We start from the raw sequence: 27118 nt of genomic DNA, 5'->3' as shown, positions 1-27118 counted from the left end.
CAATGTCCACTATGGACAAACAGTAGATGCTGTTATTCTGAAGGAGGTTGGGTTATCCCGACTGAAACCTAGGTAAATTGTAGGTAAACGGTGCTACTGGAGCTGTTCATTATTAAAATTAAAAAAAAAAATACTCTTGTACTTGCAACAGTAATTAATACAAACCTGTCTTTCTCATGTAAAGTTCTAAAATAGTGGAAATTCCTTATTTTATTTTTTGTTTTCTGATTGAAAAATGCATGTGTGATGAGCAGTAATTAATTTTTTTTTTGTCCAGTAAGAGTTAGTTTTTGTCATCTCTGATTGGGAAATAAACATAACTCAAACAGATTCTTTGTGAAATCTTCTAGACCCAGCAATACCTCAAGCGCTGCACCCAGCCTCAAGTGAAGCAGAGGTGTACCTAAGCTCAAGAAGCCTGAGCAGCATCAACTTGAGTGAAACTTCCCAGTCACTGCCAGCTGTGGTCAGGTTGCCTGCTGATTCTCCAAACAGTGACATAGTAATAGACTCACAGTTCTCCACGCCTATGCATCCACAGGCTACAAGTTCGCCACACTCAAAGCACAATTCTCGTAGACTGAATTCATATAAGGATTCATCTGAGTTCCCAGAAATGGATTTTCCTGTGAAGTGAGTTCAGTTGGATTGTTCATAGTTTATGTAAATTGATTTATTACATTATGTATAAAAACAAAGATGATGTGACTTACCAAACGAAAGCGCTGGCACGTCGATAGATACACAAACAAACACAAACATACACACAAAATTCAAGCTTTCGCAACAAACTGTTGCCTCATCAGGAAAGAGGGAAGGAGAGGGAAAGACGAGAGGAAGTGGGTTTCAAGGGAGAGGGTAAGGAGTCATTCCAATCCCGAGAACGGAAAGACTTACCTTAGGGGGGAAAAAAGGACGGGTATACACGCGCACGCGCGGGCGCGCGCACACCCCACACACACACCCACACCCATCCACACATATACAGACACAAGCAGACATATTTAAAGACAAAGAGTTTGGGCAGAGATGTCAGTCGAGCCGCCTCGACTGAGATCTCTGCCCAAACTCTTTGTCTTTAAATATATGTGCTTGTGTCTGTATATGTGTGGATGGATGTGTGTGTGTGTGTGTGTGTGTGTGTGCGCGCGAGTGTATACCCGTCCTTTTTTCCCCCTAAGGTAAGTCTTTCCGCTCCCGAGATTGGAATGACTCCTTACCCTCTCCCTTAAAACCCACTTCCTTTCGTCTTTCCCTCTCCTTCCCTCTTTCCTGATGAGGCAACTGTTTGTGGCGAAAGATTGAATTTTGTGTGTATGTTTGTGTTTGTTTGTGTATCTATCGACGTGCCAGCGCTTTCGTTTGGGAAGTCACATCATCTTTGTTTTTATATATATTTTTCCCATGTGGAATGTTTCCCTCTATTAATTCATATCATCGATTTATTACATTACTTAGAAGTGCCGGAGGAGAGACAATGATTTCTAAAATGTTCATAAAACAGCTTTTGTAATCAATGCAGTTTAAAGCAAAGGGGTGCAAGTGACAAAATGAGGAAACAAGCTTCAAATTTAAAATTCTATATTCATTTGTTACATTGTTGACAGTAACCATCACATGCAGTTGTTATTAATGAAGCTATACATGCAATGTCAGTGGATTAGATCCAGAATGTGCTCAGTAATGTTTTATCAATAGTCTAGTTAGCACTTACACCCTTCTTTCTCCAAAGATGTCACTTACACAGAGGCGAAAAAAGTCGTGGGATACCTCCTAATACCATGTCGGACCTCCTTTTGCCCAACATAGTGCAGCAGCTGACATGACATGGACTCAATGAGTCATTGGAAGTCTCCTGCAGAAATTTTGAGCCATCCTGCCTCAATAGCCATCCATAATAGCGAAAGTGTTGCCGATGCAGGATTTGGGGCACAGACTGACCTCTTGATTACGTTCTGTAAATGTTTGATGAGATTCATACAGGGTGATCTGGGTCACGAAATCATTCACTCGAATTGTCTGGTATGTTTTTCAAACCAGTCATGAACAGTTGTGGTCCAGTGACATAGTGCAGTGTCATCCATAAATGAACGGCTGCAGATGGTCTTCAAGTAGCCAGCTGATGATCAGTTCAGTTGAACCAAGGGTCCCAGTCCATTCCAAGTAAACACAGCTCACACCTTGATGGAACTACCACCAGCTTGCACAGTGCCTTCTGGCCTTGTGGTCCATGGCTTCATCAGGTCTGTACCACACTCGTACCGTACCATCAGCTCTTGCCAATTGAAATCCGGACTTGTCTGACCAGGCTGTGGTTTTCCAGGGTTCTAGGGTCCAACCAATATGGTCAGGAGCCCAGAAGAGGCACTGCAGTTGATGTCATGCTGTTAGCAAAGGCGCTCATGTCAGTCATCTTCTGCCATAGCCAATTAACACCAAATTTCGCCACACTGTCATAATGGATATGTTTGTCATGCGTCCCATATTGATTTCTGTGGTTGTTTCATGCAGTGTTGCTTGTGTGTTAACACTGACAACACTACAGAATTGCCAGTGCTCTCTGTTAAATAAAGCCCGTTAGCCGCTGCATTGTATGTTGAGAGAGGTAATCCCTGCAATTTGGTATTCTCAGCACACTCTTCACACTTTGGATTGTGGAATATTGAATTCCCTAATGATTTCTGGAATGAAATGTCCCATTCATCTATCTCAAACTACCATTCTGCATTCAAAATCTGTTAGTTCCCAGAGTACGGCCATAATCACATCCAGTAACTTTTCACATGAATCACCTGAGTGCAAATGACAGCTCTGCCAATGCGCTGCCCTTTTATACCTTGTGTACGCGATACTACTGCCGTTTTGTATATGTGCATATCGCTGTGCCATGACTTCTGTCACCCCAGTGTACATCTCTTTGGCTCACATTAGTACCAGGTTTGGAATGACCCACAACAATGTTATACAATATTTGACCCTAGTTTTACTTATTACATTAATCCATTCGTATAACTTTTACTGATTATATGTGTAATGGAATGGAATGAATAGACAGTGTTACGTACAGAAACAAAAATTTCCGAGCAAACTCTTAGCACATACACATACAAAGACTCCCATCTTGTTTTTATTGCGGGAAATGTCTATTCAGAGTCCCACATAGTATCATCAGAGTGCTCCACATCATTAGCAGTTTGTGTTCTTGGCTCTCCACTTTCAGGTGATCTCCTATATGGTTTATAAACAGATGTTTTTCATTTGTGTTTAAGATTTGTATAGAATGGTTGTAAATTAGAGGCACAAATGGAAGTAACTGCTGCATATCTAGTATTTCTGTTATGGCAGGTATTATGACTGAACTTTGGCGTCCTTTATTTCATTGTCATAAGTCGATGGAATCAAAATTCATGTCATCATTGAGGGTAGTCTTATAAAATGTTCTGTACAGGAGTGGCCTGAAATCAGGGACTTGTGGTTAATTGTCTTCAGTGAAGTGTACTTTATAATATACATCCAACACTTAATGACGTTTTTGTTTTTATTCTTGATCCGTGCATTGTCACTAAAGGCAGTGAGGGACAGTGCAGATTGAGGAAGTTGTTGTACGTACCTCAGGAAACCATCACATTAGCATTTTCACTGCCTGTCTGTTCATTATCTGTATTATTCTTAATCTTTTCACCTTCTTCCACTCTTCTGTTTTAGTGTTTTCATTGCAAAAAAACTTATAATCTGCCAAATTTTAATGCTTCAAATCATGTGATCACACTAGTTTACAAAACATTGAGAACCAAAGATGTGTATGTGCACTTGCATCTCTTTGCATCCAAAGAGAAAACTTTTGTTGCTAAGCGGTTCTTCAAATAAATGCTGGGAATCTATTGAAATCACCTGGTAAACTTAAATCCATTTCCCATAAAATAGATTAGTTCTTCCACTGCAATATGGTGCACATATCTCCAGATATTCGGTTTTGTCACACCCCTTTGCTTCTAACTGCCTCAGTTATTAACTGAATATTTTGTTTAAAGACTATGGCATTTGTTTAGTGGTGTGTTTCAAAGCTGTAACTGCACCTAAAGGATTTATCGAAAATGTCCTCTCTGAATTAGTGGGAAATTGTAGTATGTGCTATTGATCTGAAGCTCAGAATTCACTTGCTTACCAAGCAGCTACGGGAACTCAGCTTGTCGTAAATCCAAAGAAGCTTAACTATTGAGATTTTGTTCAGCCTTGAATTGAGACTTGCCATATATTTGTGCTTGTGATTGGTCACACTATCTGAGAAGAAAAATACTGAATTGATATTCTCTCTCTCTCTCTCTCTCTCTCTCTCTCTCTCTCTCTTTTTCTTTCTGTAAATAACCCCTAGGAAACCTTGAAGCTCTCGGAGAAAACAGTGTCACTTTTCCTTATGTGTAAGCTCAAAAACTGTCTATGGTTTATAAAGACAAAGATATTTACAGATTCTTTACTCATTGTAATAATATTAATCAAAACAGTCTAATAGTTATAAAGCAAACTCTTACCATACCTTCTCAGTAAACAATAATAAGCTTGTGAAAGGTGCACATATTTATGGTATTTCATTATTGTGGCCATTATAATGATATGAAAACTATTGACTGTTTTTTCCATTTAACAGCAGTCGTATGTTATTTGATATGCAAAACAGTTATCAGAACAAATAAGAACCACTACTCGCTGTAATTAAGTGTAAGTAGTGTATAAGTATAGAATGACTGAATGCAACTTAATTCCACAGAAGCATTGATAACTTGAATGCAGTATTTAAGTAACAATCAGCAGAAACCAATCCCATACACAAAGAGCCGTAGCAATACATATAGAGAACTGAGCCTGAGCTTAACTCAGCTAGCTGTATAGAGACTGGGGTCCGTGGCGGGCTCTGATGATGACTTCACACGTGGCGCTTGCGTGCACGCGTGCCCTCGACCACGCACATGCTTAAGAGTGTGTGTGTGTGTGTGTGTGTGTGTGTGTGTGTGGGCGCGCGCACACGCACAGAGAGAGAGAGAGAGAGAGAGAGAGAGAGAGAGAGAGAGAGAGAGAGAGAGAGAGAGAGAGAGATAGTTAGTTAAAGTTAAGAGAGTTGCAGGACATGGTGACTAATTTCGCCAGCATATTGTTTCGTCCAGCCAGGTATTTGGGATCGATGTAGATCGGACAAGCTACATGCCGAGTGCGGAAGGACTGAAAGAAGTTTTATGTCCTTGTGCCCAAGCGTAGAGGTTTATCAGCAATGATTTCTGATGACCTGCTTTGATTAAGTGCAGAGGTGCAAGACATTATATCAGTAGCTCCCAGTAGTGATGGCTAGTCGGCAATTTTGTAGTTCAATGTAGAGACATGGAAAGTAGAGATGTATAAGAAGTTGGTGTTGTTAATCGAAGGCAGCACATCGTGAAAGGAGGTACGCTCCTTGAAAGACATAGCACTGCCACACACGCAGCCTTTTGAAAGTATGCGCAGGTGTCACCACACTCCTCCTCTTAGATAGATCACTGATTCTTGAGACATACATACTGTCCTCCTCGTCCACTGGGCTCTGGGTAAGGTGGCATGATTCAGTGGGAGCATATGGTCTTAAGTGCTTCAGGCATGGACACATTTTGTGCCCACCTTCCCATGTCAAATCATATGGCAACACCAGCAATGTCGGGGCTGTTTCCATGTTGACCTCGGGCATCAGCTCTGGTGATGGTGCCTGCAGTGCTGATGATACCGTTATCGGTGGCTGCTCAGGAACAGATGACGATGGTGTCAGAAGCAATAGGGGAACTGCTGGCTTGGCACCGAGGATGGATGCCCTCACTTGCAGCAGCAATGTGTGATGCAATGCCCTATGATGATGGGCTCAGAGGTGATGATGTGACATCGGGGGCACCCAGCCATCCACGCGAAGGGCTGCCCCCCGGCATCTGGTGATGACAGCTGGAATCCAATTCGGGCAAAGTCTAAAACCCAGGGTGTATACGACCCGGGACAAACGGGAGATCCGGGAAAAACCTGGGAATTTTTTCATCCGGGAGAAAACCGGGAAAAACCCGGGAATTGTTTAGAATTCCGGGAATTTTTCATTGTTTTAGTTTTCAGTTAAATTTTTGTGATTTTGACTGGTAAGAACCAATACTGTAACAAAGGATATTACTGTATCTCGCTTTGCAGAATAATACTGCAGCAAGAAAACATAAACGAGAGAAATAAAAACGAAAATAAAACTTAAGATGCAAAGGAAATGTGCCGTATACAACAACAAAATACAGTCCTCATACAAGCTTTTGCCAACAGCAAAGTGTGTCAAAGGCTTTAGGAAGACTATGCAATGCTTCATAACAACAAATTGCCTCCGATGAGTGTGACGTGAGAACTGTATAAATTAGACTCGTTTGAGCACTTGCGGCCGGGCTCTTGCGCATGCGCAGTTGAGTCGCGTAGTAGTAGTAGTAGTAGTAGTAGTAGTAGTAGTACCTTCTTTCGCTTCTGGTTACAGGGAGTATGGCTGGGTGCCACTACTTAATATTGCCCCGGTTTGGAAATATAGTAAATCTGGGGCTGATGCCCAGAGCAGTCTGAGTTGTGGTGGGGAGATGGGTCATCACCATGTGACCTGTGTTTACGTTCAGTGATTTTGCTGCTTCCTCCTCGTTTATTGCTCTCACATTTAATGATAAATGGATTTTTGCGTCCGGGAGTTATCAGATGAATTACAGAAGGCTAAAATATGTTATTAGTTTTAGATTTTATTTCCGCCTTCCTGACAGTCAAGCATTAATCGCCTTGCAGAACAGTGAAGTTATTTTTGTCGGTTTTCTGCTGAGGTAGTCAATTTACTTGAAACGAAGTGTTTAATTTCACACTATGGCTAGTTTCAACTGTTCGCTGCATTTCAAGTGCTTGTATGGCATTATGCCATAATAAAGAACCAAACATGAGATAATACAGTACTGGTACTCCAAGAAAATTTACCTACAAATCTGGACATACGAATGTACATTTTAAGCCGAATTATGCATTTTAGTATGGTTCACAAAATTCCGATGCTCTTGAAGTATCCTCTGATGTCTTGTTTCTTTTATGACATAATGTAAGATCTTTTAATGTTTTACACGTACGAACATATGGGCTTCCTATGTCATCGTAGCTGCGTAAGCGCAGTGACGTCTGTTATCTGGCTCTATCTTCCAACTGCTGAAACCAACCTAGTTCTAACAGGTCGCAGGAAAATTTTGCGAATCGTGGTTTGAAAAGCTTTACACTCAAACCAAATTTCCTTTTACACAAGATGAACTGTGTGCGAGAATGTACGATGAATTTCTTAAACCACAAAGTGTTTGACTCTCATTTAAAAATTAACTTTTTGAGGATGACCATTTAGAAGAATTTAGAGCCCAGAAGATCAGGTATTTACGTCATTATTAAAAATTTTACTGGCATATTTGTGTGATGTATTTTAAAGTGTACACGCGCAAAAATGATCAACATTATATGTGGAAGCTTACCTTCTCTTCCAGCTTTAATTTAAACCATTAATTTTTGTTATTTGTGTGTTCGCGCTACTTAAGAGTGATCTTGCTGCTATTGGCTGACTACATCACATGTCCTATGCTGTCATCAGGTGGCGAGATCATGTGACATGTGCTATGACTGGTTTACAAAAGCGCATCGCAATCTCGATTTCAGTGTTTTCGGAAAGTGACATGCGGTGTTTGGTAGAATTCAAATTTATACCTTCATAATACGGAAATATGCAGCGTACATGTTGCTGCACATCGAAGGTCTTTCAAAACGTGTTTTTCCCTCCTGAGTTTCATTTTCTAAAGTGCCGGGAAATTCTACATCCATATATAAAACCATAAACATTCAAAGGATTGACGAATTTTACAGTGCCAAGGAAGAGTATACTGTCACTTAGCACGGAAAAAGTGTATTTCACCCAGGAGAAAGTGCAATTTTAACCGGGAAATGTAGGAAAAATCTGGGAATTTTTTTTTCCTTGTCCACTTATACACCCTGAAAACCACTTGTGCAGGCAGCCACACCCAGCCAGAAGAGGGCTGCAACAGTTGATGTCCTGGTGGTGGATGCAGGAGGTGTAGCAGTGTCCTTGGCTGGCGTCTGTGGAGTATTTCTTCTGGGCTCTTCTAGCCGAACGGTGTGAAATGGTATGAGGAGAAACAGATCTAAGGCAATGTCAGACGAAGAGTTAGTAACATACTTTTTTGTCTCAGTTTTTAACGTTTGCACTAGATGTTTCACCTCATCATGAGACTGTGGATAGAACACCTGGGCGAGGATGTGATGGATACTGTGAAAATCACAAAATGCTGCAAACTCTTGTGATGAAAATTCTGGGCCGTTATTGGACACTTAACACCATGGGCAAACCTCTACGTGAACAAAATTTGGACACGGCTGCGATGATGGCAGTTGTGGATGTGGAAATGCAATGAACGACATACGGAAAATGAGAATATGCGTCAATGACCAACAGCCAATAAGCATGGAGAAAGGAGCCAGTGAAATCCAAATGTATATGGCCCCATGCATGTGATGCTATTGGCCAAGGAGACGACACCCTGGGAGATGGTTGGTGTGTTGCACACTGTGAACAGGAGGCAACCAGGCATGTAACGTCACCATCCAAGCTGGGCCAAAACACACTTGTCAATGGGCCAAGGCTTTTGTGCATGGCGCACGCCAATGACATGCATGTAATTAACGGAGACCCTCTGAACGAAGCACTGAGGGGATCACTATCCAAAGGTCAGCATGATCTATGTCTAAAAGTAGAAAACCATTCACAACAGGGAATCGATGTTGAAAGATGTATTAAATACTCAGGGGCTTGGATGCATTAGACCACGTTGTATGAATGTTATGATCTTCCGCAAAACGGGATCCAAAGTTACATCTTCACGATCCGTGTGCTAGTTACAGGGAAACCATCAACTATTTGCTGGGTGGCGACATCAGTCTGGAAACAGAGCAATTCCTCCTGAACAAATCCTGGGCTCAGGTTGGCTGGCAGGTGGAACAAAGTGTTGGCATTTGTTTGTTGAATTGTAAGGTGGAAATGAATCACAGTTGTAATGCGAAAGGAAAAGAGCCCGACGTTGATTGAGATGTACCGCTTTATCTGGTAAAAATACAGAAGGACTGAATAAGGAAACCAATGGTTTGTGATTTGTTACCATAGAGGAAAACGTGGAATCTCTTCACAGCATATACAATGGCCAAAGCTTCCTTTTCTATCTGAGAGTATCTAATTTGAGCAGGAGCATTTTTGAGACATAAGAAATAGACTGCTCGGAGCCATCAGGATATCTGTAAGCCAGTACTGCCCCCAACCTCTACTGTGAAGTGTCAATTGCAAGGATCAAGTGCAGTTGGTATGTCACTAAGCACAGTGCAGATTTCAGCATGGTCTTAAGGGTGGAAAACTGTTTCACAAGCCGGTGACCAGCGAAATTGAGTCCCTTTGCACAGCAGTGCCTGTAAAGGCTGCGCAATTGTTACTGTCCTAGGCAAAAATTTATGGTGGTAGGCGACTTTGCCTAGAAAAACCTAAAGTTCTTTGACTGACGTAGGGTGTGGAAATGATACAGTAGCAGAAACTTAAAGATGCAGATGTTTGAGACCCTTGCGAGGGACTTCAAACCCAAGATAAAATGATAGAATGTTGAAAAAAATTGACATTTTTCTAAATTACACTTCAGCCTGACCGCTTGCACAACAGAAGAAAAGAGCACAAAGATTTTGTGAATGTTCCTCATTCCAGGCACTGGAAACTATAATGTCACCCAAATAGTTTGCATAACCCAGCGCAGATGCTTTAAGTTGTTCCAAAAGATGTGAAAAAAATGAAATCACAGTTATTGATACAGGCCAAAAGGATTATTGACAACTAAGATACATTGTGACTCTGTATCTAAAGCGAGTTGTCTATAGGCATCTGACAAGTCATTTTTTGAGAAATATTGACCACCTGATAACTTTGCAAGGAGTTCATCAAGGTGCGATATCGGGTATGTATCCACTGTAGATTGTGTGTTCACAGAAACTTTAAAACCATTGCAAAGGCGTTACTGGCCTGACGGTTTCTTTGATTGAAAATTGCTGGTACACCCCAATCTAGGAGAGAACAAAGAGGAAAACTCAGAATATGCATATGTGGCACTTACTCAGACACTAAATTCATTTCATCTGAATTGGTAAAACCAAACAACCCAAAAGCATCAAATCCAAAAAGATTCTCCATACATGCATTATCTACAACAAGAAATGTAAGTGACCGGCCTTCTGACTTGTAGGTCACTGGGGCAGAGAATTGGCTGAGAATAGGACTACTCGGTTTATCGTAATTTACCAACTTTTGTGACACAGGGAGAAGCAGAGGGGAGCCCAGGTCCATGTACGTTTTTTAGTTTAACAAAGTTACAGCAGCTCCGGCATCTATTTGCACGTGCAGAACTTTACAGAAAACCATAACCTCAATGAAAAGCTTTTTTGGCCCAACAGAAATAGCCGATACAATGTTTACATCCATATCAGCATCAAGATCGTTGTGCTGAATTTTTGCAGTACACACAGATGCTGTGTGACCCATTTTGTCTCAATTATGATAGGTGTCCTAGCGTCTTGGACAATCTGGGGATTCGTGGTTAATGAAACAATAAGGTCAGGACAGGAGCTTATAAAGCAGGTTGTTTACTGGCCTGCTTACATTGTTAGTATGGCTGTTGCTGGGAGCGGGGCCAGCTGCCTCCACACTGTGACTGCGTGCAGGCCGCTTCAACCATGTCTTTCCCCTGTGAACTATCTGACGAGAGGGTTGGACAGCTGATATCTCTCACAATGACTGAGTTCAGTTACCTGCAGCTAGCAACACCTTGAACGACTGTGATAGCTACAACGTCAGAGAGGGACGGATTTTCACACTGGAGGGCACGCTCTCGCACCTCTTGGTCCGGAACTAAATGAACAATAGCATTTCTCATCATTTGATTAGCGTACAGCTCTTCATGCACGTGGGACACAAAATGATGACTTAATGCATGGAGTTCAGCTGCCCGTGCTCGATAGGATTGATGTGGTTGCTTCCTACAGCTCGACCGGAGATGCAATAACATGGGTGTGCTTAAAGCATTATTTTTAAAGTAGTTCACACATTTTGTCAAATCTCAAAGAAGTTGGATCCTGCAAATAGACAAGTTGACATAGGACTTGATATATTCTTGGCAATATCCATGAAGGCAGCAAGGGACAACATAATATAGCGTCAGTAATCCCAAAAGCTTGAAAGTGTTGTCGCAGTGTTTCTCACATGTGTCCCATTTTCTCAACAGAAAAGGGAGGTGGATAAACCATGGCAGCTGCAGAGGGCAAAACAGCAGGTGACACAGAGTGAGGAGCATGCCAACTAGACAACTAGACAAAACAGACTGTACAAACACACTGCACAAACTAGAGTTCCAGTTGCATTACTGACAATGACTCTCAGTGCAGTGTCTGTACCATTAAATGTGGACAGCAATAAATATTCCAAGTGTTCTGTAGCACTGAGATTTGATGTGAATCTCTAGCAAAGTTTTGATTTCTTCCTGTGCGTAATGAGCTTGATAGATAAATATGTCACCTCAGAAAGTGCTCTCACCCTTTGAGAAAAAGTGCAACATAATGTTGATGCATCCAGTCTCTCAGGAAGTCACAGTTTAGTAACTAATAGCACATTTCCTTGTGGGTACTAGAGGTCCAGTTTCTCACCTTGTAAGCAGCATCTCCACTAAACTGCAGATGATATGCACTGTTAATCAGCATGCTCTCTGCAGCCATTGGATTTGAGTGACATAAACTATTGTTCATATTTACCTGCGAAGTGGAAAGATTGTATCCACTCAAATTAGCAAACCTTTCCTCTCAGATCATGGATAAATGTTTAAAAACAGCCTTAAGAATTTCATTATGTAGTTCATCTTGATTTGTCTGATTTTTAGAACTTGTGATTGTGGAATCAGTTACTGAATAAGACTGGAGAGAGAGACTCTGTTAACTGGATGTTAAATACCATACTGATGATGAGATGCTGAAAACGTTAAGGGGAAAAAAAAATTCGTTGCTAGCAATAGTAATGTATCTCATTTTTGTGTCTCAAACAAAATGGGTGAGCAACTGCACATGCATTCTTACATAAAAGAAAAAACTTTTTTGCAATTGCCTCATAATGCACACACTGTAGCCATTATCCGTTATTGTGAAATGCTTAATAAACACTTTTCTAGTTTATGACTGTTAATGTTCTTTTGTCTTTCAGTCTGCCAAACAGCAACAAAGCCTTAAGATATAAGTATCATACTGCACTTTTTTTCTGTGCAAAACCGATCTTGTAATTAGTTTGCTCATTATTAAATACTTTCGTGAATATTTTTGCCATTTTGTCTAATTTTACTTGTAGATAACTTAGTTATTGTGACTTATTTTGGTCTTTCAGGTTGAGCAGTCTTCGTCACAGTCCATCTGAACCAGCACTGAATCGTTCTAACTCATCACATTCCAGATCACAATCATTAACTCGCAATTTTGTTCCTATTAATAACAGTAGTAGTTCAAAACCAGAACATGTTGAAAGTGTATCCCATATTCCAGAAAAACCAATTGCTCCCAAGCCTTCTGCTTTACGATCTCCACTTCCACAACGACCACCACCATCGTCTACTCCAACTAGACTCATTCCAGAAAGGGATGATTCCATGGACATGTTGGATCATGAACCACAAAAAGAAGTAACTTTCATTCCATCCAATATAAATCATTCGTCTAGCATCGATTTATCCGAATTCCTTCCTGTAAGTAGTGACTACCTGTTTTATTTATTATATTTAAAATAGAAAATTCAAGATGCAGGTTGATACTATGTGAGACAAGTGGTGATGTCACAACTACAGTGAAACCCCACTTTTACGCTTTTCAAAGGACTTCAAAAAATTGGTGTAAAATAAGGGAAAATGTAAAATGTGGAAAATAACGTTTTAAGCTGTAAAGTTACGTATAGCATACCCTGTCGCATTTTTGCTCTTTATGTATGATATATGTACATAACAGGCATCAGAAGACTTGTCAGGGACTTGTTTATTATCTAATAAAGGTTTATTATGTAATAAAAACTGCTGATATAACTGGAACTGATAACTGTCTGGGAAGTAGGAACATTTAACTCAGTTTCAGACATCATAATCGATGTTTTTGAAAGCCTGCAGCTGTCAATCATTATTTAAATAATGAAATATTGCACTAGTTATGTATTTTTTCACGTGTATCACGACGTGTTTCGAGAATTTTTTCTTGTTGTCAAGAGCAAATATGTACATAAGTATTTTGTGTGTTGTTTGAATATGTGTTATTCTGCATCTCTTCCACTGTAGTTGTCTTTTTGAGGTTATCAGATACTGTTCCTCCTCAGTTATGTGGAATACCACACACACTCAAACTATCACTCACATTATTTGTTTGTCTAACATCACAAAACATACATAAATAAACATTGCACTTGACAAAGAGAATAAATTCTCAAAACACATTTTGCTCAGCATGAAAAAAAGTACATAATCGGCACTGTGTTTAAACTAAAGCATTTGAGCAACGCAAAGTGAATGACGGTGTCAACAAGCATTAGAAGTGGCCATACACCGAAACGTGCTAAATATGGTTTGACAAAGGTGTCACGATGATCACAACAGTCATGAAACTGCATTTGTGCAGTAGAGACAGTTTGGAAATTGTTGTGGTTGGTCATGAACCTTTATTCAAATGAACCTGATTACTCCCATCAGCCAAGTAAAGCTTGGCAGCAGCAGGCAATACGGCATGAGTTGTTCCAATTTTTTTACATATTTACCACATCCTGCCAGCATAATTTTTTTCTCCAGGAACACTTTTTCGTAATGCATAATCACAGGAAAATTATAAATATGTTAATGCAAAATCGGACACAAATTAACACTGTGGACATAGGAAATTTGACAGGAATGATAAAAAATGTCGTAAATGGTGGGAAAATGTTAATTCAGGGAACATAAAAGTCGGGTTATGCTGTACTTCCTATCTGTTGAAATAATAGCAATGCAGATGGACACATGAATAGGGTGAGGAAGATCATTGCATGTCATCCTTTTGAAATCATGAAATTAGTCTTTTTGCTGGGAGGTAAAACCAAGGAAAAAGAGTAATTTCCTCGGGATTGTAGATCAGAGGAGATGTGATGTAATATTGGTTTTCTTATTTCTGTTTGTATGTCTCATAGCTCTCTTCTGATGCCTCCTTAAAACAAAAAAAAAGGGGGCAGGCAGGCAGGCATTCCTCTTCTCTCACATACAATCAGCTTGCCATTTTTTTCATATTTACATTGGGTAAAGAAATGTTATATTGCAACGTTTTGTTCACCTTAAAATTGTTTGTGAAGGTCAGCAACCGAATTAATTGAGGAAGACAGTGAATGACTTTCTGTGTAATTTGGCTCATAACAATTTGCATTTTTCACATATAACATTTGTGAAATAATAATGATAGTTTGTTTTAATATATTGAGTTTTATGAATGGTCATAACCTATAAAAAAGCATGTTTGGATCTACAGAATATCTTTGTCTGACTTGCAGCTATCTTATGAATGGTGGGCTCCATGTGGTTCCCAACTCGTGCAGCGACCGTAAACCATAAAATTACCAAATATGCAGCAACCAGTCGCAAAATCATGTTTTATTTATTCACTTTTGTAAATCGATTTCAACTGATTAACAGCCATCATTGGTGCTTTCAACCAATATGTGCCCTGAGTAGTAATACTGTCTTAAGCAGAGGTCAAACATAAGGTGAGAAATAGTCAATTCTTGATGTATCACTTTATGTTTGACCTCTGCTTAAGACAGTATTACTACTCAGGGCACATATTGGTTGAAAGCACCAATGATGGCTGTTAATCAGTTGAAATCAATTTACAAAAGTGAATAAATAAAACATGATTTTGCGACTGTTGCTGCATATTTGGTAATTTTAATTTTTTGTAGCTATCTGACCTAACAATCCACATAACATTTGATACTACAATTGAAAATTCCTAAACCAGTCATGTGAGTAAATGACGAAGTTTTAACAGTTACTGTGGAAGGATCCTGCATTGTTATACAGAAATATTGTTTTCTCCAAAATGGTCAGTTCCTGAATATTTGTAGCCATGGACATTTAAGAGGGTAATTTTCATGCAGTCTGCTATTTTGTAATATCATATGAAACACTTCATATTCTGAGAACAACATTTCTGTACTAAATTAAAAGTATTAGGGCAACTTCTACCTTCATAATCTTACAAAGCACAGTAAATTTTGTGAAGGACACCTAAATATATGTGTGTACATGACATTATACCAATATTTTTTAAACTAATGTACATGACGGACTGGTACCCCATGATTGACTGTTGTTTGAGCTTTCATTTATTGTCCAACAAAATCACAAAAATGACCATTTTCAATTGATCATAGCAACGATCTACATTTGCCTTAAAACTAGACACTGTGTAAACCATATGTATGGAAAACTATGCATATATTGTTCTACACATCCACAGTAATGTAATGCTCACAACTTCTTTATGTTTTTAGTATTATTCCTTTTCATCAGTTCGGACCCTCTGCTGCAAAAGATATAACAGTGTGAAAATAGGTTTGTTTTATTCAGCCTGCAGCACTTTGCACTATTCCAACAAAATATGCCCTCTCACCCACATTTTCAAATAGTGTGCTGTTATTCAGAATATTGTGTTCACTGTAAGCATCAGTTACTTATTGAATTACTTTAGGATTTGGGTATCCTGAGTGAACATGTTTTTGCAACTACTGGCACACACAGCTTGTTTTTCCTGTACCATGCTGAAAGGCTCTTTTTTGTGTGTTCACTGTAATAGTAATTTTTCTTCTTACTGTATCTGCTGCAAGCCTACTTACCATTCTTTTTTATGTTCTTTGATTCTTAACTACACATACAATCTTTTCTATTTATGCTTTCACACTAACCTTTTTCCCCGCGGCTTCATCCACGTCGACACGTGTATTGCATACATCTCCTCCTCCTCCTCTCCCCCCTCTGTGTCCACCTCTTCCTCCCCTACCTCATCCTCCCACCTCTATCTGTCCATATCCTCCTCCCCACTCTGTATCTCAGTCGTGTCCTCCCCACTCTCTGTGTATCACCATCTCCTCCTCCTCGATCTCTTTGCCCATCTAATCCATTCCCTTTGTCTGTCCATATCCTCCTCCACCTCCCTCTGTCCATATCCTCCTCCCACTCCTACTGTCAATCTCCTACATCTCCCTCTTTCTGTCCATCTCCTTCCCCCCCCCCCCCTCCGTCTCCTCCTCCTCCCCCCTCTCTCTGACTATCTCCTCCTCCCCCCTCTCTCTATCTCCTCCTCCCCACCTCACCCTATTTACCTCCTTCTCCCCACCTCTCCCTATTTACCTCCTCCTCCCCACCTCTCCCCATTTACCTCCTCTTGCACCCTTCCCCTGTCCGTCTCATCCTGAGCCCTTCCCCTGTCCGTCTCGTCCTGCGCCCTTCCACCATCCATCTGCTCCCTGCCCCGTCTCCCTACCTGCCCACCTCTACCTGCCCACCTCTACCTGCCCACCTCTACCTGCCCCCGTCTCCCTATCCACCTCTTCTTCTCCACCTCTTCCTCTCCACCAGTGTCTGTCCGTCCTCTCCACCACTGTCTGTCCATCCTCTCCTGCTTCTCACCCCGACCCCTCTCGCTTTTCCTCGTGCCCCCTCACCGCCCCGCCTTCTATCCATCCCAACCTGTCCCCTCTGTATGCCCATCTCCTATTCCAGGACAGCTTATATGGCAGAGGCTGAAAATTTTTGTTTGCTCATATCTCTTTGCCTATTGGAGGTAGGAAGTTGGAAACTCCACAGTGCTGACACTGAAGTTTGCTGGTTGTGTGCCAAATCTGGTTGAATTAGATGTAGGTGTTTAGTAGGAGATCCAGGACTTATATTATTCTACCTTGTTGTCAGGTACTCAAGTTGCACATATATGAAGTATTCTCATTACTGTCTGATATGGATTAAGTGGAAGCTACTTCTCACCACCTTGGAGCATTCCACAACTTTTACATAATTCCCAGAGACATCTGTATAAAAGCAGTCAAGGGACAATCTGCCAATGCCAAGTTGAAATATCATTATCAGTATCAAACAGAAACCTCAGTGGCTGACAGTTTCTGCAGTTCATCTAGTTTTCTTTAATATTCTTGATGAATAAGAGCTTTTTTTTAATTCCAACTTTTAACTTTTAGATTAAGTTGTTAGTTAAGAAACAGTTGTAACTGTTTTGTATTCTGTGGTATATACCTACATTACTTTTTTGTAAAAATGATTTTCCTGTTCTTCAATATGGTTTCTTATTACAGAAAAATAATTCAAAAGTGCTGACAGAAGATGATGTCTTCAGAAATATCTCGCAAGGCCACCCACCTGTGATAGCTGTACTGGATAATAGATTAAAATGTTTACAGATTGTGTACTCTGTTTGGCAGAACAAGGATTTAAAGGTAATGGTACATTATTGTTCCTTTTGCACGTCAACTGTGACTTTATGTTCCATAATTTTCATATGTCATTTTAAAATATACTTTTCCGTGAGTTTCATACTTAGTAGGGAGGAGGATGGGATGCAGTTAATTCAGGATAAGAAAGTCACACTTAAAAAAAGTTATATCAAGATACTGTAAAGTGACAAGATACACGTTACTTATGTGGACGAGTGACTGCAGTGGTAAAAAGTCAGTTTTTTCAGGTCTAATTTGGCCAGGCCTACTTAGGTTTTCTCAGTTTACCCTAAATCACTGCTGGTGAATGCTGGGGATTCCATCGAGCAGTTTTGTGATTTGTCTGAGTGAGGTGACTCAGTGGGTTAAGATTCTGGTCTGATATTAAGGAGTGGTATTCATATCCCTGTCTGGTTATTTGGATTTAATGAACAAAAAACAGTCTAGATTGTGTTTTTCTTACTACAATTATCAGTTTGGATTAAATTAGGTCATGTGTAGATCTAAAATACAGGACATTTTGCTACCACCAGTGTCAGCTAGTGCACGTCGTTATATCCCAGATTCTTCTTCGTTACCTCTCAGATTTAGATTTTTGATAGTTTACAAAATGGCTTCAGGCTAATAATAATAATAGTCAGTCAGACAAGGCAAAAGCCAGTGCCTTCCTAACCCTACTCCAACTGTGTAAATTCTCTGTATCTAATACTCTTGCTGTTAAATTGTAGCATTACTCCCATCCTATTACATATGCTTACAGACTTAAAAATTTCTCTAAAGTTAGACTTTGTTGCACCGACATCAGACTTTAAGTGTGTGAACAGAATGTTTGTCTCACTGACTGCATGGTGGAGTGGAGCGGTGTGGATTTCATTTGTAGTATCTCAACATCTTGAAAAACACACTTTAATTATGGAGATGGTGAACAGTGGCATAGTTCCATTTCTGGATGATTAAGACTAAGTATATTAGAAAAGGGATATTCGGAAACAAGGTTTACAGGAAAACCACTTGTAGTAAAAGATACCCATCGTAAAGACTGACTATACCCTCCAACTTAGAACTGTCTACAACACATGAAAACATTTTGATGTTGCTGGGTGTATGATGCCAACTACTTTGAAACACTGACAACCTTTAGCAATTGCAGGTATCGTTGTTGTCATTCGAGTATTAAGTCTGAATGCTGGTTTGATGCAGCTCTGCATGCTAGTCGATTATCTGCAAGTCGCTTCGTCTGTGCATAAATATTGCAACCTTATATGCACTTGAGCCTGTTACTGTGCTTGAGCCTTGGCCTCCCCTCTACAATTTTTACCCAGTGCACTGCCCCCCCCCTCCCCCCTCCCCGTGCCCTCACACACACAGATTAATTATTAGCTGTCACACATGGCTGTGCCTGCACATATATCAGTAGTTTTTTTTATGAGGAGTGATACTGAGTAAGCAAGTTGTTGTAAGTGCAAGAAGATCTTCTGCCCTTACATGTCTGCCTGTATGGATAAGCATAGTTCATTACATGTGACCTGCCCTCCCCCCTCCCAAGCTGGCTACGTATCATACAATGTGTACATTATACAACAAATTTTATAATTTTTTTAACATGGTTTATGTTGACTGGTGTAAAAAAGTCCCATTCCGTACTTCACCGTCTTAGAGGTCAAATATTATTTTGCTTTCTAAAATCTCATTGAAACTGGTTCACTGGTTTGGTCATGAATATGCAACAGATATGTTACTTTCACCTTTATAATATTAGTGTGGATAAAAATGTAGATTACAGTATTTTTTATTTATTTATTTTTGTGATCTGATTTTGAGGAAATAAAACCTAAATAATGCCCCTAGTTACACTCAAGTCACCTATGAAAATCCCATGAAAATTCATGCTTTAGTTTTGGAGATTAGTGTGTTAAGATAGAAAGAAAGACAGACAGAGCAACTGACTGACATGATTATTTTACAGTTTTAGTACAGGAGTGGTCCCAAAAGTAAGGTCTCCCATTTTTTTAAACATGTAAAGAAACATTTGTTTACAATATAATTTACATAATTTTGAAGCTTGATCATTTGTCTATTTTTCCACATAGTCGCGGTTTCTCTCTATGCATTTTTGTAAATGTAACAGTTCTTGTATGCCCACGTCACACCAGCCTGCCACCTTGCTATTGCAGTAGCATTGGACCTCATCTTTCATCGCGTTGTCATCACTGAAGTGCCTACCATCCAAGTGTTCTTTCAACTTGGGAGACAAATGGTAGTCACTGGGCACTGCATCTGGACTATTGGCAGGATGGATGATGGTGTCCCATTCAAACTTGCAGAATACCCATGGTTTGACAGGCGATGTGTGGGTGAGCATTGTTGTGTAGAAGCCTTATGCTTTTGCTCAACATTCCTCTTCTTCAGTTCTGAATTGCCCGTCAGAGTTCTTTTAATGTCTGACAATACCTGTTGGCATTTATTGTCATCCCAGGAACGGACAATGTCCCCATTCAATCCCAAAACATAATTGCCATGACTTAACTGGCAGACTGTATTCTTTTGAATTTTTGTGGCTTGGGATAATCAGGATGCCGCCACTCACGTGAATGTTGTTTGGTCTCAGGTGTGAATTGGAAAGCCCAGGTTTCATCACCCTTGACTATTGATTCCGAAAGGCTGTCCTTTTCAACTGCATAGCATTGAAGAAATTGGCAGGAAGTTTCAATGTTTTGCTGTTTGTGATCTTCTGTCGGCATTCTTGGGACCCATCTTGCGCACACCTTCAGAAATTTCAACACTTTGTTGTAAGTCCAGTGAATGGTGCGTCGTGAAATCTCAGAAACAACATTGCAGAGATGGTCAGGAGTAATCCACTGATCTTGAAGCACAACTGGTTCAAACTTTGCAATTGTCTCTTTGGTAATTGATGATCTCCCGCTTCTTTCCAGTCATGAGTTTCAGCATGACCACCTGCAAACGCTCTACACCACTTGCGGACATTTTTAACATCCATACACAAAGACTCTTCATAAACTTCTGTCAACTGTCAATGAATGTCAATTGGTTTAACTCCTTTTGCACTAAAATACCGAATAACTGTGTGAACTTTGTACCTGATGGTAGTGGCTAACAGGAGCTCCATTACAACTGGCTGCCAAGCCAAGACTGTAAGCTCCATTGGATGAGTGGAGGTTTCTGTAGAGAGGAGAGGGAGCAAGGAAGAAGAAAAAAAACAGTGTGGCCAACAGCCATGCAAACAGTCTCCCTGCAGCTCCAGCACTTTGTTTGGAGACGTTACTTTTGGGATTACACTCATATCAGTAGAGATTCCTTGTTGACTTCTCAGACAAGAATTTCAGAAAATATTTCCCAACACTGACATTTTTGTTCAGTGTTAACAGTTTTTCTCCTTTTTAAGGAAATCTGTTCTTGCTATTGCTAGTCTGCATTTTATATTGTGCTTACTTCTTGTGCTGTCAGTTATTTTTCTGTCCTAAAAGAAAACCTTGCCACTCATTTCAGCTTCTCCATTCCTCATTCAGTTATCTCAGCATCACCTGACTTAATTCAACTACACTTCATTAATCTGGTTTTGCTTTAATTTTTATTCATCTTGTAACCTCTTTTCAAGACACCAGCCTTTCTGTTCAGCTGATCTTGTAAGTGCTTTGGTGTGTCTGACAATTATGTTATTGGCAAATTGTAACATTTTTATTTCTTCTCCTTGAACTTCAATTTTCCTTCCAGAAATTTTGTGAGTGGCTTTACTGCCTGCTTTTTACATAGATTGAATTACATTGGACATAAGATACAACCCTGTCTTACTTTCTCCTCAACTACTATTTCATGTCTTCCAACCCGTTATAACTGCAGTCTCGTTTCTTTACAGGTTGCAGATAACTTTTCGTTCCCTTGTGTTTTATCCTTGCTTCTTTCAGAATTTCAAAGTGTGTTCTGCACTAAACATTCTGTGTCTACATCTATGCCCATATCAGCAAGCCGCTATATGGTGTGTGGCAGAGGGTACCTTGTACCACTACTAGTCATTTCCCTACATGTTCCACTCGCAAATGGAGAAAGGGAAAAACAGTTGTTTATATGTCTCTGTATGAGCCCTAATTTCTCTTATATTTGTGATTCTTATGCGAAATATACATTGCTAGCAGTAGAGTCAAAGTACAGTTAGTATCAAATGCCAGTTCTTTAAATTTTGTCAGTATTGTTCCAGAAAAAGAATGTCGCCATCCCCCCACCCAGGGATTCCTGCTTGAGCTCACGAAACAACTCTGCAATACTTGCATGTTTATTGAACCCACCAGTAACAGATCTGGCAGCCCACCCCTACATTGTGACAGCGCCTTCAATTAATCCAATCTGGAGGTTATCCAAAAGATTTCCCTAAAATTGTCCCTGTAAACTGAAGTTGACCATTTGCCTCCCATACTTCTGTCCTTACATAATTGTTCCATTTCATATGCCTTGATATGTAATCAACGTGATGGTGTCAAGCAGTAAACCACTGATGCTGTATTAAAATATTACAGGATTGCTTTCTTACTCATCTGCATTAACTTACATTTTCTACATGTAGAGCAAGCTGCCTTGCATCACACCAAAAAGAAATTTTGTCTAAGTCATCTTGTATCCACCTACAGACACCCAACGAAGACACCTTCCCATACACCACAGCAGCATCAGCGAACAGCTGCAGATTGCTGCTCACTCTGTCTGTTGGATCATTTATATTTATAGAGAATAAGAGCAGGCCTATCACACTTACCTGGGGCACCTCTGATAATACCATGTATGTGATGAACACTTGCCATTGAGGACAATGTACTTGGTTCTATTATTTAAGAAGTCTTCAAGCTGCTCACATATCTGGGAACCTATTCCATATGCTCATACCTTCATGAACAGTCTGCTGTGGGGCACTGCTTCAAATGCTTTCTCAAAATCTAGGAATTTGGAAGCTGCCTGTTGCCCAACATCCGTGATTCTCAGGATATCATGTGAAAAAAGAGAAAGCTGAGTTTCACACGAATGAGGTTTCCTAAAACCATCCTTATTTGTGGACAGAAGCTTTTCCATCTTGAGGAAATTTATTATATTCAAACTGAAAATATGTACAAGAATTCTGCAGCAAGCATATGTTGAGGGTATTGGTCTGTAATTTTGCCGCCCCCCCCCCCTTTTTTTTTTTTTTTTTTTTTTAGCCATCTGCACATTTTTCCATTCGTTTGGGACTTTGCACTTGGCAACAGATTTGTGACAAATGCAAGCTAAGTAAGAGGCTAATGTCATAGAGTATGCTCTGCAAAACTGTATTGAGATTCCATCTGAACCTGGTGACTTACTTGTTTTCGACTCTTTCAGTTGCATCTCTACACTACAGTTACCTTTTACTATGATCTCCATAAGAGAGTCTGTGGTCAAGTTATGGTATGTTTGCATGATTATCCTGTGTGAATGATTTTTTAAACATGAGATTTTAACTGTTGGCTTTACACGAGACTGGTCAATGAGTGACTGGATAGACCCCTTCGACTCACTTACAAGGAGATCATTCGAGAACCCCCCTCCCGATGTGGTTCATATTACGAGTAGAGCACGACTAGAACTTGAACCTATATACTATATAATTGGGAACATAAAACTTTCAGCTGTTTTTGAGAAAATTATGTTTGAATATTTTAGGCGTGCTTCTATACTTTGTATGATCACTAGCGCACAAGGAGTCTGCAGCTGAGCAAGCAAGCACGTGGTTTCATAAGTGCAAGGTCAAATTTACAGCCGCTAAATCATTCTCCCCCCCCCCCCCCCCCCTCTAAAACAAGTGAGAAAAAAAATTGCTAAGGAGATGGGAAATGAAGAAATGAATCATAAGAAATATCAGTCAAATCAGTACAGTCATTTTATTTATATTATTGCATATACATTTGTGACAATTGTAATATGTAACCTACAGAGCACTACATGAATCAGAATGATACTATGACGTAACATGCTCTTTCGCGCATCGACGGCGGTTCTGCAATGAAAATTGTCCGCCTACCTCGATACTGCTGCAGATCTGCACATGTCACTCCTGACTGCAGCTACTTAAGAGATCTCAGAAAAGCAGTGTTGAAGAAACTGAAATTTCATAACTACGTGTCAGAGGCCGCTATAACTACGAATAGCTGAAAATAGTCTTGTGAACTCTAAAGAATAAATCGGAAATGGGATGCTGTTCAAATTTCTAAGTTCAAAGGTCCTTTAAACTTGCATTAGGATTTCTTTTTGTTGCTATTAAGCAAGATCATTAAAGTTACTGTTCACAGTCCTCGTCACACTCAAACAGCCAGAACTTTTCCCATCCAATTCTGAAATCATTTATGAGAGTAACACAGTCAATAAACTGCTATTTACTTTTGCACTCGGCGTTCACTGGTTGTCTTTAAATAAAGTTTTTCCTCGCCATAAATACTCAGTAAAAAAAAAAAATTTACTTAGTACCGCCACACTTTTAGTTCAAAGTTTACATATGCGATTTTCTCCAGAGCAAAATATCTCTACTCTCAAAATTTCACAGATAGCTAATGGTAAACACCAGCTACCTTTATCACTGTACTGAAATGCGGAAATCACAATATCACTTTATTTTACACATAACGCATTCGGACACTTTCAGCATGACTGGCTCCTTCAAAAGCTAGTCCACCACTTCCTTCCTCACTCTGCCTCTCCAAGCACCTCTCTCTCATACATTAGGTGGCAAACCATCTCACTTCTTATTGGCTGTACAGAACTACAGCCAATCAGAACTGACTTTCAGGGCACAGCTCGCGCCAAAATCTAGCAAGAACCAACCACTGCTCTCAGCTCATTGACGTCATTAAAATAAGCAACTCAAAACCCTCTTGTTAAACAAATAAAATGAAATAAACTTTAAGCTGTACTTTACATCTGGAATTTAACTATATAGTCGCGAACTTTCTGGCTGTCTCTTACATATTCAAACATGCTTGGACATCCGTCATCCACCAGCACGGGAACAACTGGTGGATTCGTTCCCACAATACAAAGCTGGAACACTTGCAAGTTCCTATAGAGAATTACAAACTGAAAATTTAATATTTTCGAATGTCCCACATACACTCACACAAGTACTCTCTTTCACACTCACCCTAACACAAAACATAAATATGAACTTGAAATTCTTAAAGTTATTACTACAGCAAAATTACAAAAGGTTTTCTAAAATGAGAACTTTCCAAATTTGAATCTAAACACTGAAGGTGGTGTCATTTCTTTTAAAATAGTCACAGTTGGTGAACTGTTTGACTTACCAAACGAAAGTGCTGGCAGGGAGAGGGTAAGGAGTCATTCCAATCCCCCACATCCTTTCGTCTTTCCCTCTCCTTCCCTCTTTCCTGATGAGGCAACAGTTTGTTGCGAAAGCTTGAATTTTGTGTGTATGTTTGTGTTTGTTTGTGTGTCTATCGACGTGCCAGCACTTTTTTTTATATATATATATATATATATATATATATATATATATATATATATATATATATATATATATATATATATATATATATATATATATATATATATATATATATATATATATATATATATATATATATATATATATATATATATATATATATATATATATATATATATATATATATATATATATAATGGAAGGAAACATTCCACGTGGGAAAAATTATATATAAAAACAAAGATGAGGTGACTTACCGAACGAAAGTGCTGGCAGGTCAATAGACACACAAACATACACACAAAATTCAAGCTTTCGCAACAAACTGTTGCCTCATCAGGAAAGAGGGAAGGAGAGGGGAAGACGAAAGGAAGTGGGTTTTAAGGGAGAGGGCAAGGAGTCATTCCATTCCCGGGAGCGGAAAGACTTACCTTAGGGGGAAAAAAGGACAGGTATACACTCGCACTCACGCACATATCCATCCACACATACAGACACAAGCAGACATATTTAAAGACAAAGAGTTTGGGCAGAGATGTCAGTCGAGGCAGAAGTGTAGAGGCAAAGAAGTTGTTGAAAGACATGTGAGGTATGAGTGGCGGCAACTTGAAATTAGCGGAGATTGAGGCCAGGTGGGTAACGGAAAGAGAGGATATATTGAAGAGCAAGTTCCCATCTCCGGAGTTTGGATAGGTTGGTGTTAGTGGGAAGTATCCAGATAACCCGGACGGTGTAACACTGTGCCAAGATGTGCTGGCCGTGCACCAAGGCATGTTTAGCCACAGGGTGATCCTCATTACCAACAAACACTGTCTGCCTGTGTCCATTCATGCGAATGGACAGTTTGTTGCTGGTCATTCCCACATAGAATGCATCACAGTGTAGGCAGGTCAGTTGGTAAATCACGTGGGTGCTTTCACACGTGGCTCTGCCTTTGATCGTGTACACCTTCCGGGTTACAGGACTGGAGTAGGTGGTGGTGGGAGGGTGCATGGGACAGGTTTTACACCGGGGGCGGTTACAAGGATAGGAGCCAGAGGGTAGGGAAGGTGGTTTGGGGATTTCATAGGGATGAACTAACAGGTTACGAAGGTTAGGTGGACGGCGGAAAGACACTCTTGGCGGAGTGGGGAGGATTTCATGAAGGATGGATCTCATTTCAGGGCAGGATTTGAGGAAGTCGTATCCCTGCTGGAGAGCCACATTCAGAGTCTGGTCCAGTCCCGGAAAGTATCCTATCACAAGTGGGGCACTTTTGTGGTTCTTCTGTGGGGGATTCTGGGTTTGAGGGGATGAGGAAGTGGCTCTGGTTATTTGCTTCTGTACCAGGTCGGGAGGGTAGTTGCGGGATGCGAAAGCTGTTGTCAGGTTGTTGGTGTAATGATTCAGGGATTCCGGACTGGAGCAGATTCATTTGCCACGAAGACCTAGGCTGTAGGGAAGGGACCGTTTGATGTGGAATGGGTGGCAGCTGTCATAATGGAGGTACTGTTGCTTGTTGGTGGGTTTGATGTGGACGGACGTGTGAAGTTGGCCATTGGACAGGTGGAGGTCAACGTCAAGGAAAGTGGCATGGGATTTGGAGTAGGACCAGGTGAATCTGATGGAACCAAAGGAGTTGAGGTTGGAGAGGAAATTCTGGAGTTCTTCTTCACTGAGAGTCCAGATCATGAAGATTTCATCAATAAATCTGTACCAAACTTTGGGTTGGCAGACCTGGGTAACCAAGAAGGCTTCCTCTAAGCGACCCATAAATAGGTTGGCGTACGAGGGAGCCATCCTGGTACCCATAGCTGTTCCTTTTAATTGTTGGTATGTCTGGCCTTCAAAAGTGAAGAAGTTGTGGGTCAGGATGAAGCTGGCTAAGGTAATGAGGAAAGAGGTTTTAGGTAGGGTGGCAGGTGATCGGCGTGAAAGGAAATGCTCCATCGCAGCGAGGCCCTGGACGTGCGGAATATTTGTGTATAAGGACATGGCATCAATGGTTACAAGGATGGTTTCCGGGGGTAACAGATTGG

The 27118-nt window shown here is 40.3% G+C and overlaps 1 protein-coding gene across 2 annotated transcripts in view; it reads left to right on the top strand.

Annotated features, from left to right (window-relative positions):
- LOC124593611 (katanin p80 WD40 repeat-containing subunit B1) overlaps positions 1-27118 on the top strand; it is a 151714-nt gene that overhangs the window by 57241 nt on the left and 67355 nt on the right. For both annotated transcript variants that reach the window (XM_047131949.1, XM_047131948.1), the window contains 3 exons: positions 351-633; positions 12512-12866; positions 17486-17626. In XM_047131949.1, the coding sequence (XP_046987905.1) occupies positions 351-633; positions 12512-12866; positions 17486-17626 (779 nt within the window). The remainder of the gene's footprint in view (positions 1-350; positions 634-12511; positions 12867-17485; positions 17627-27118) is intronic.

This window comes from Schistocerca americana, chromosome 2 (assembly GCF_021461395.2).
Source record: "Schistocerca americana isolate TAMUIC-IGC-003095 chromosome 2, iqSchAmer2.1, whole genome shotgun sequence".
In the NCBI taxonomy this organism is placed as follows: Eukaryota; Metazoa; Arthropoda; class Insecta; order Orthoptera; family Acrididae; genus Schistocerca; species Schistocerca americana.
The sequence above is the reverse complement of the archived record's forward strand: the minus strand, read 5'-3'. Positions and strand labels throughout refer to the sequence as shown.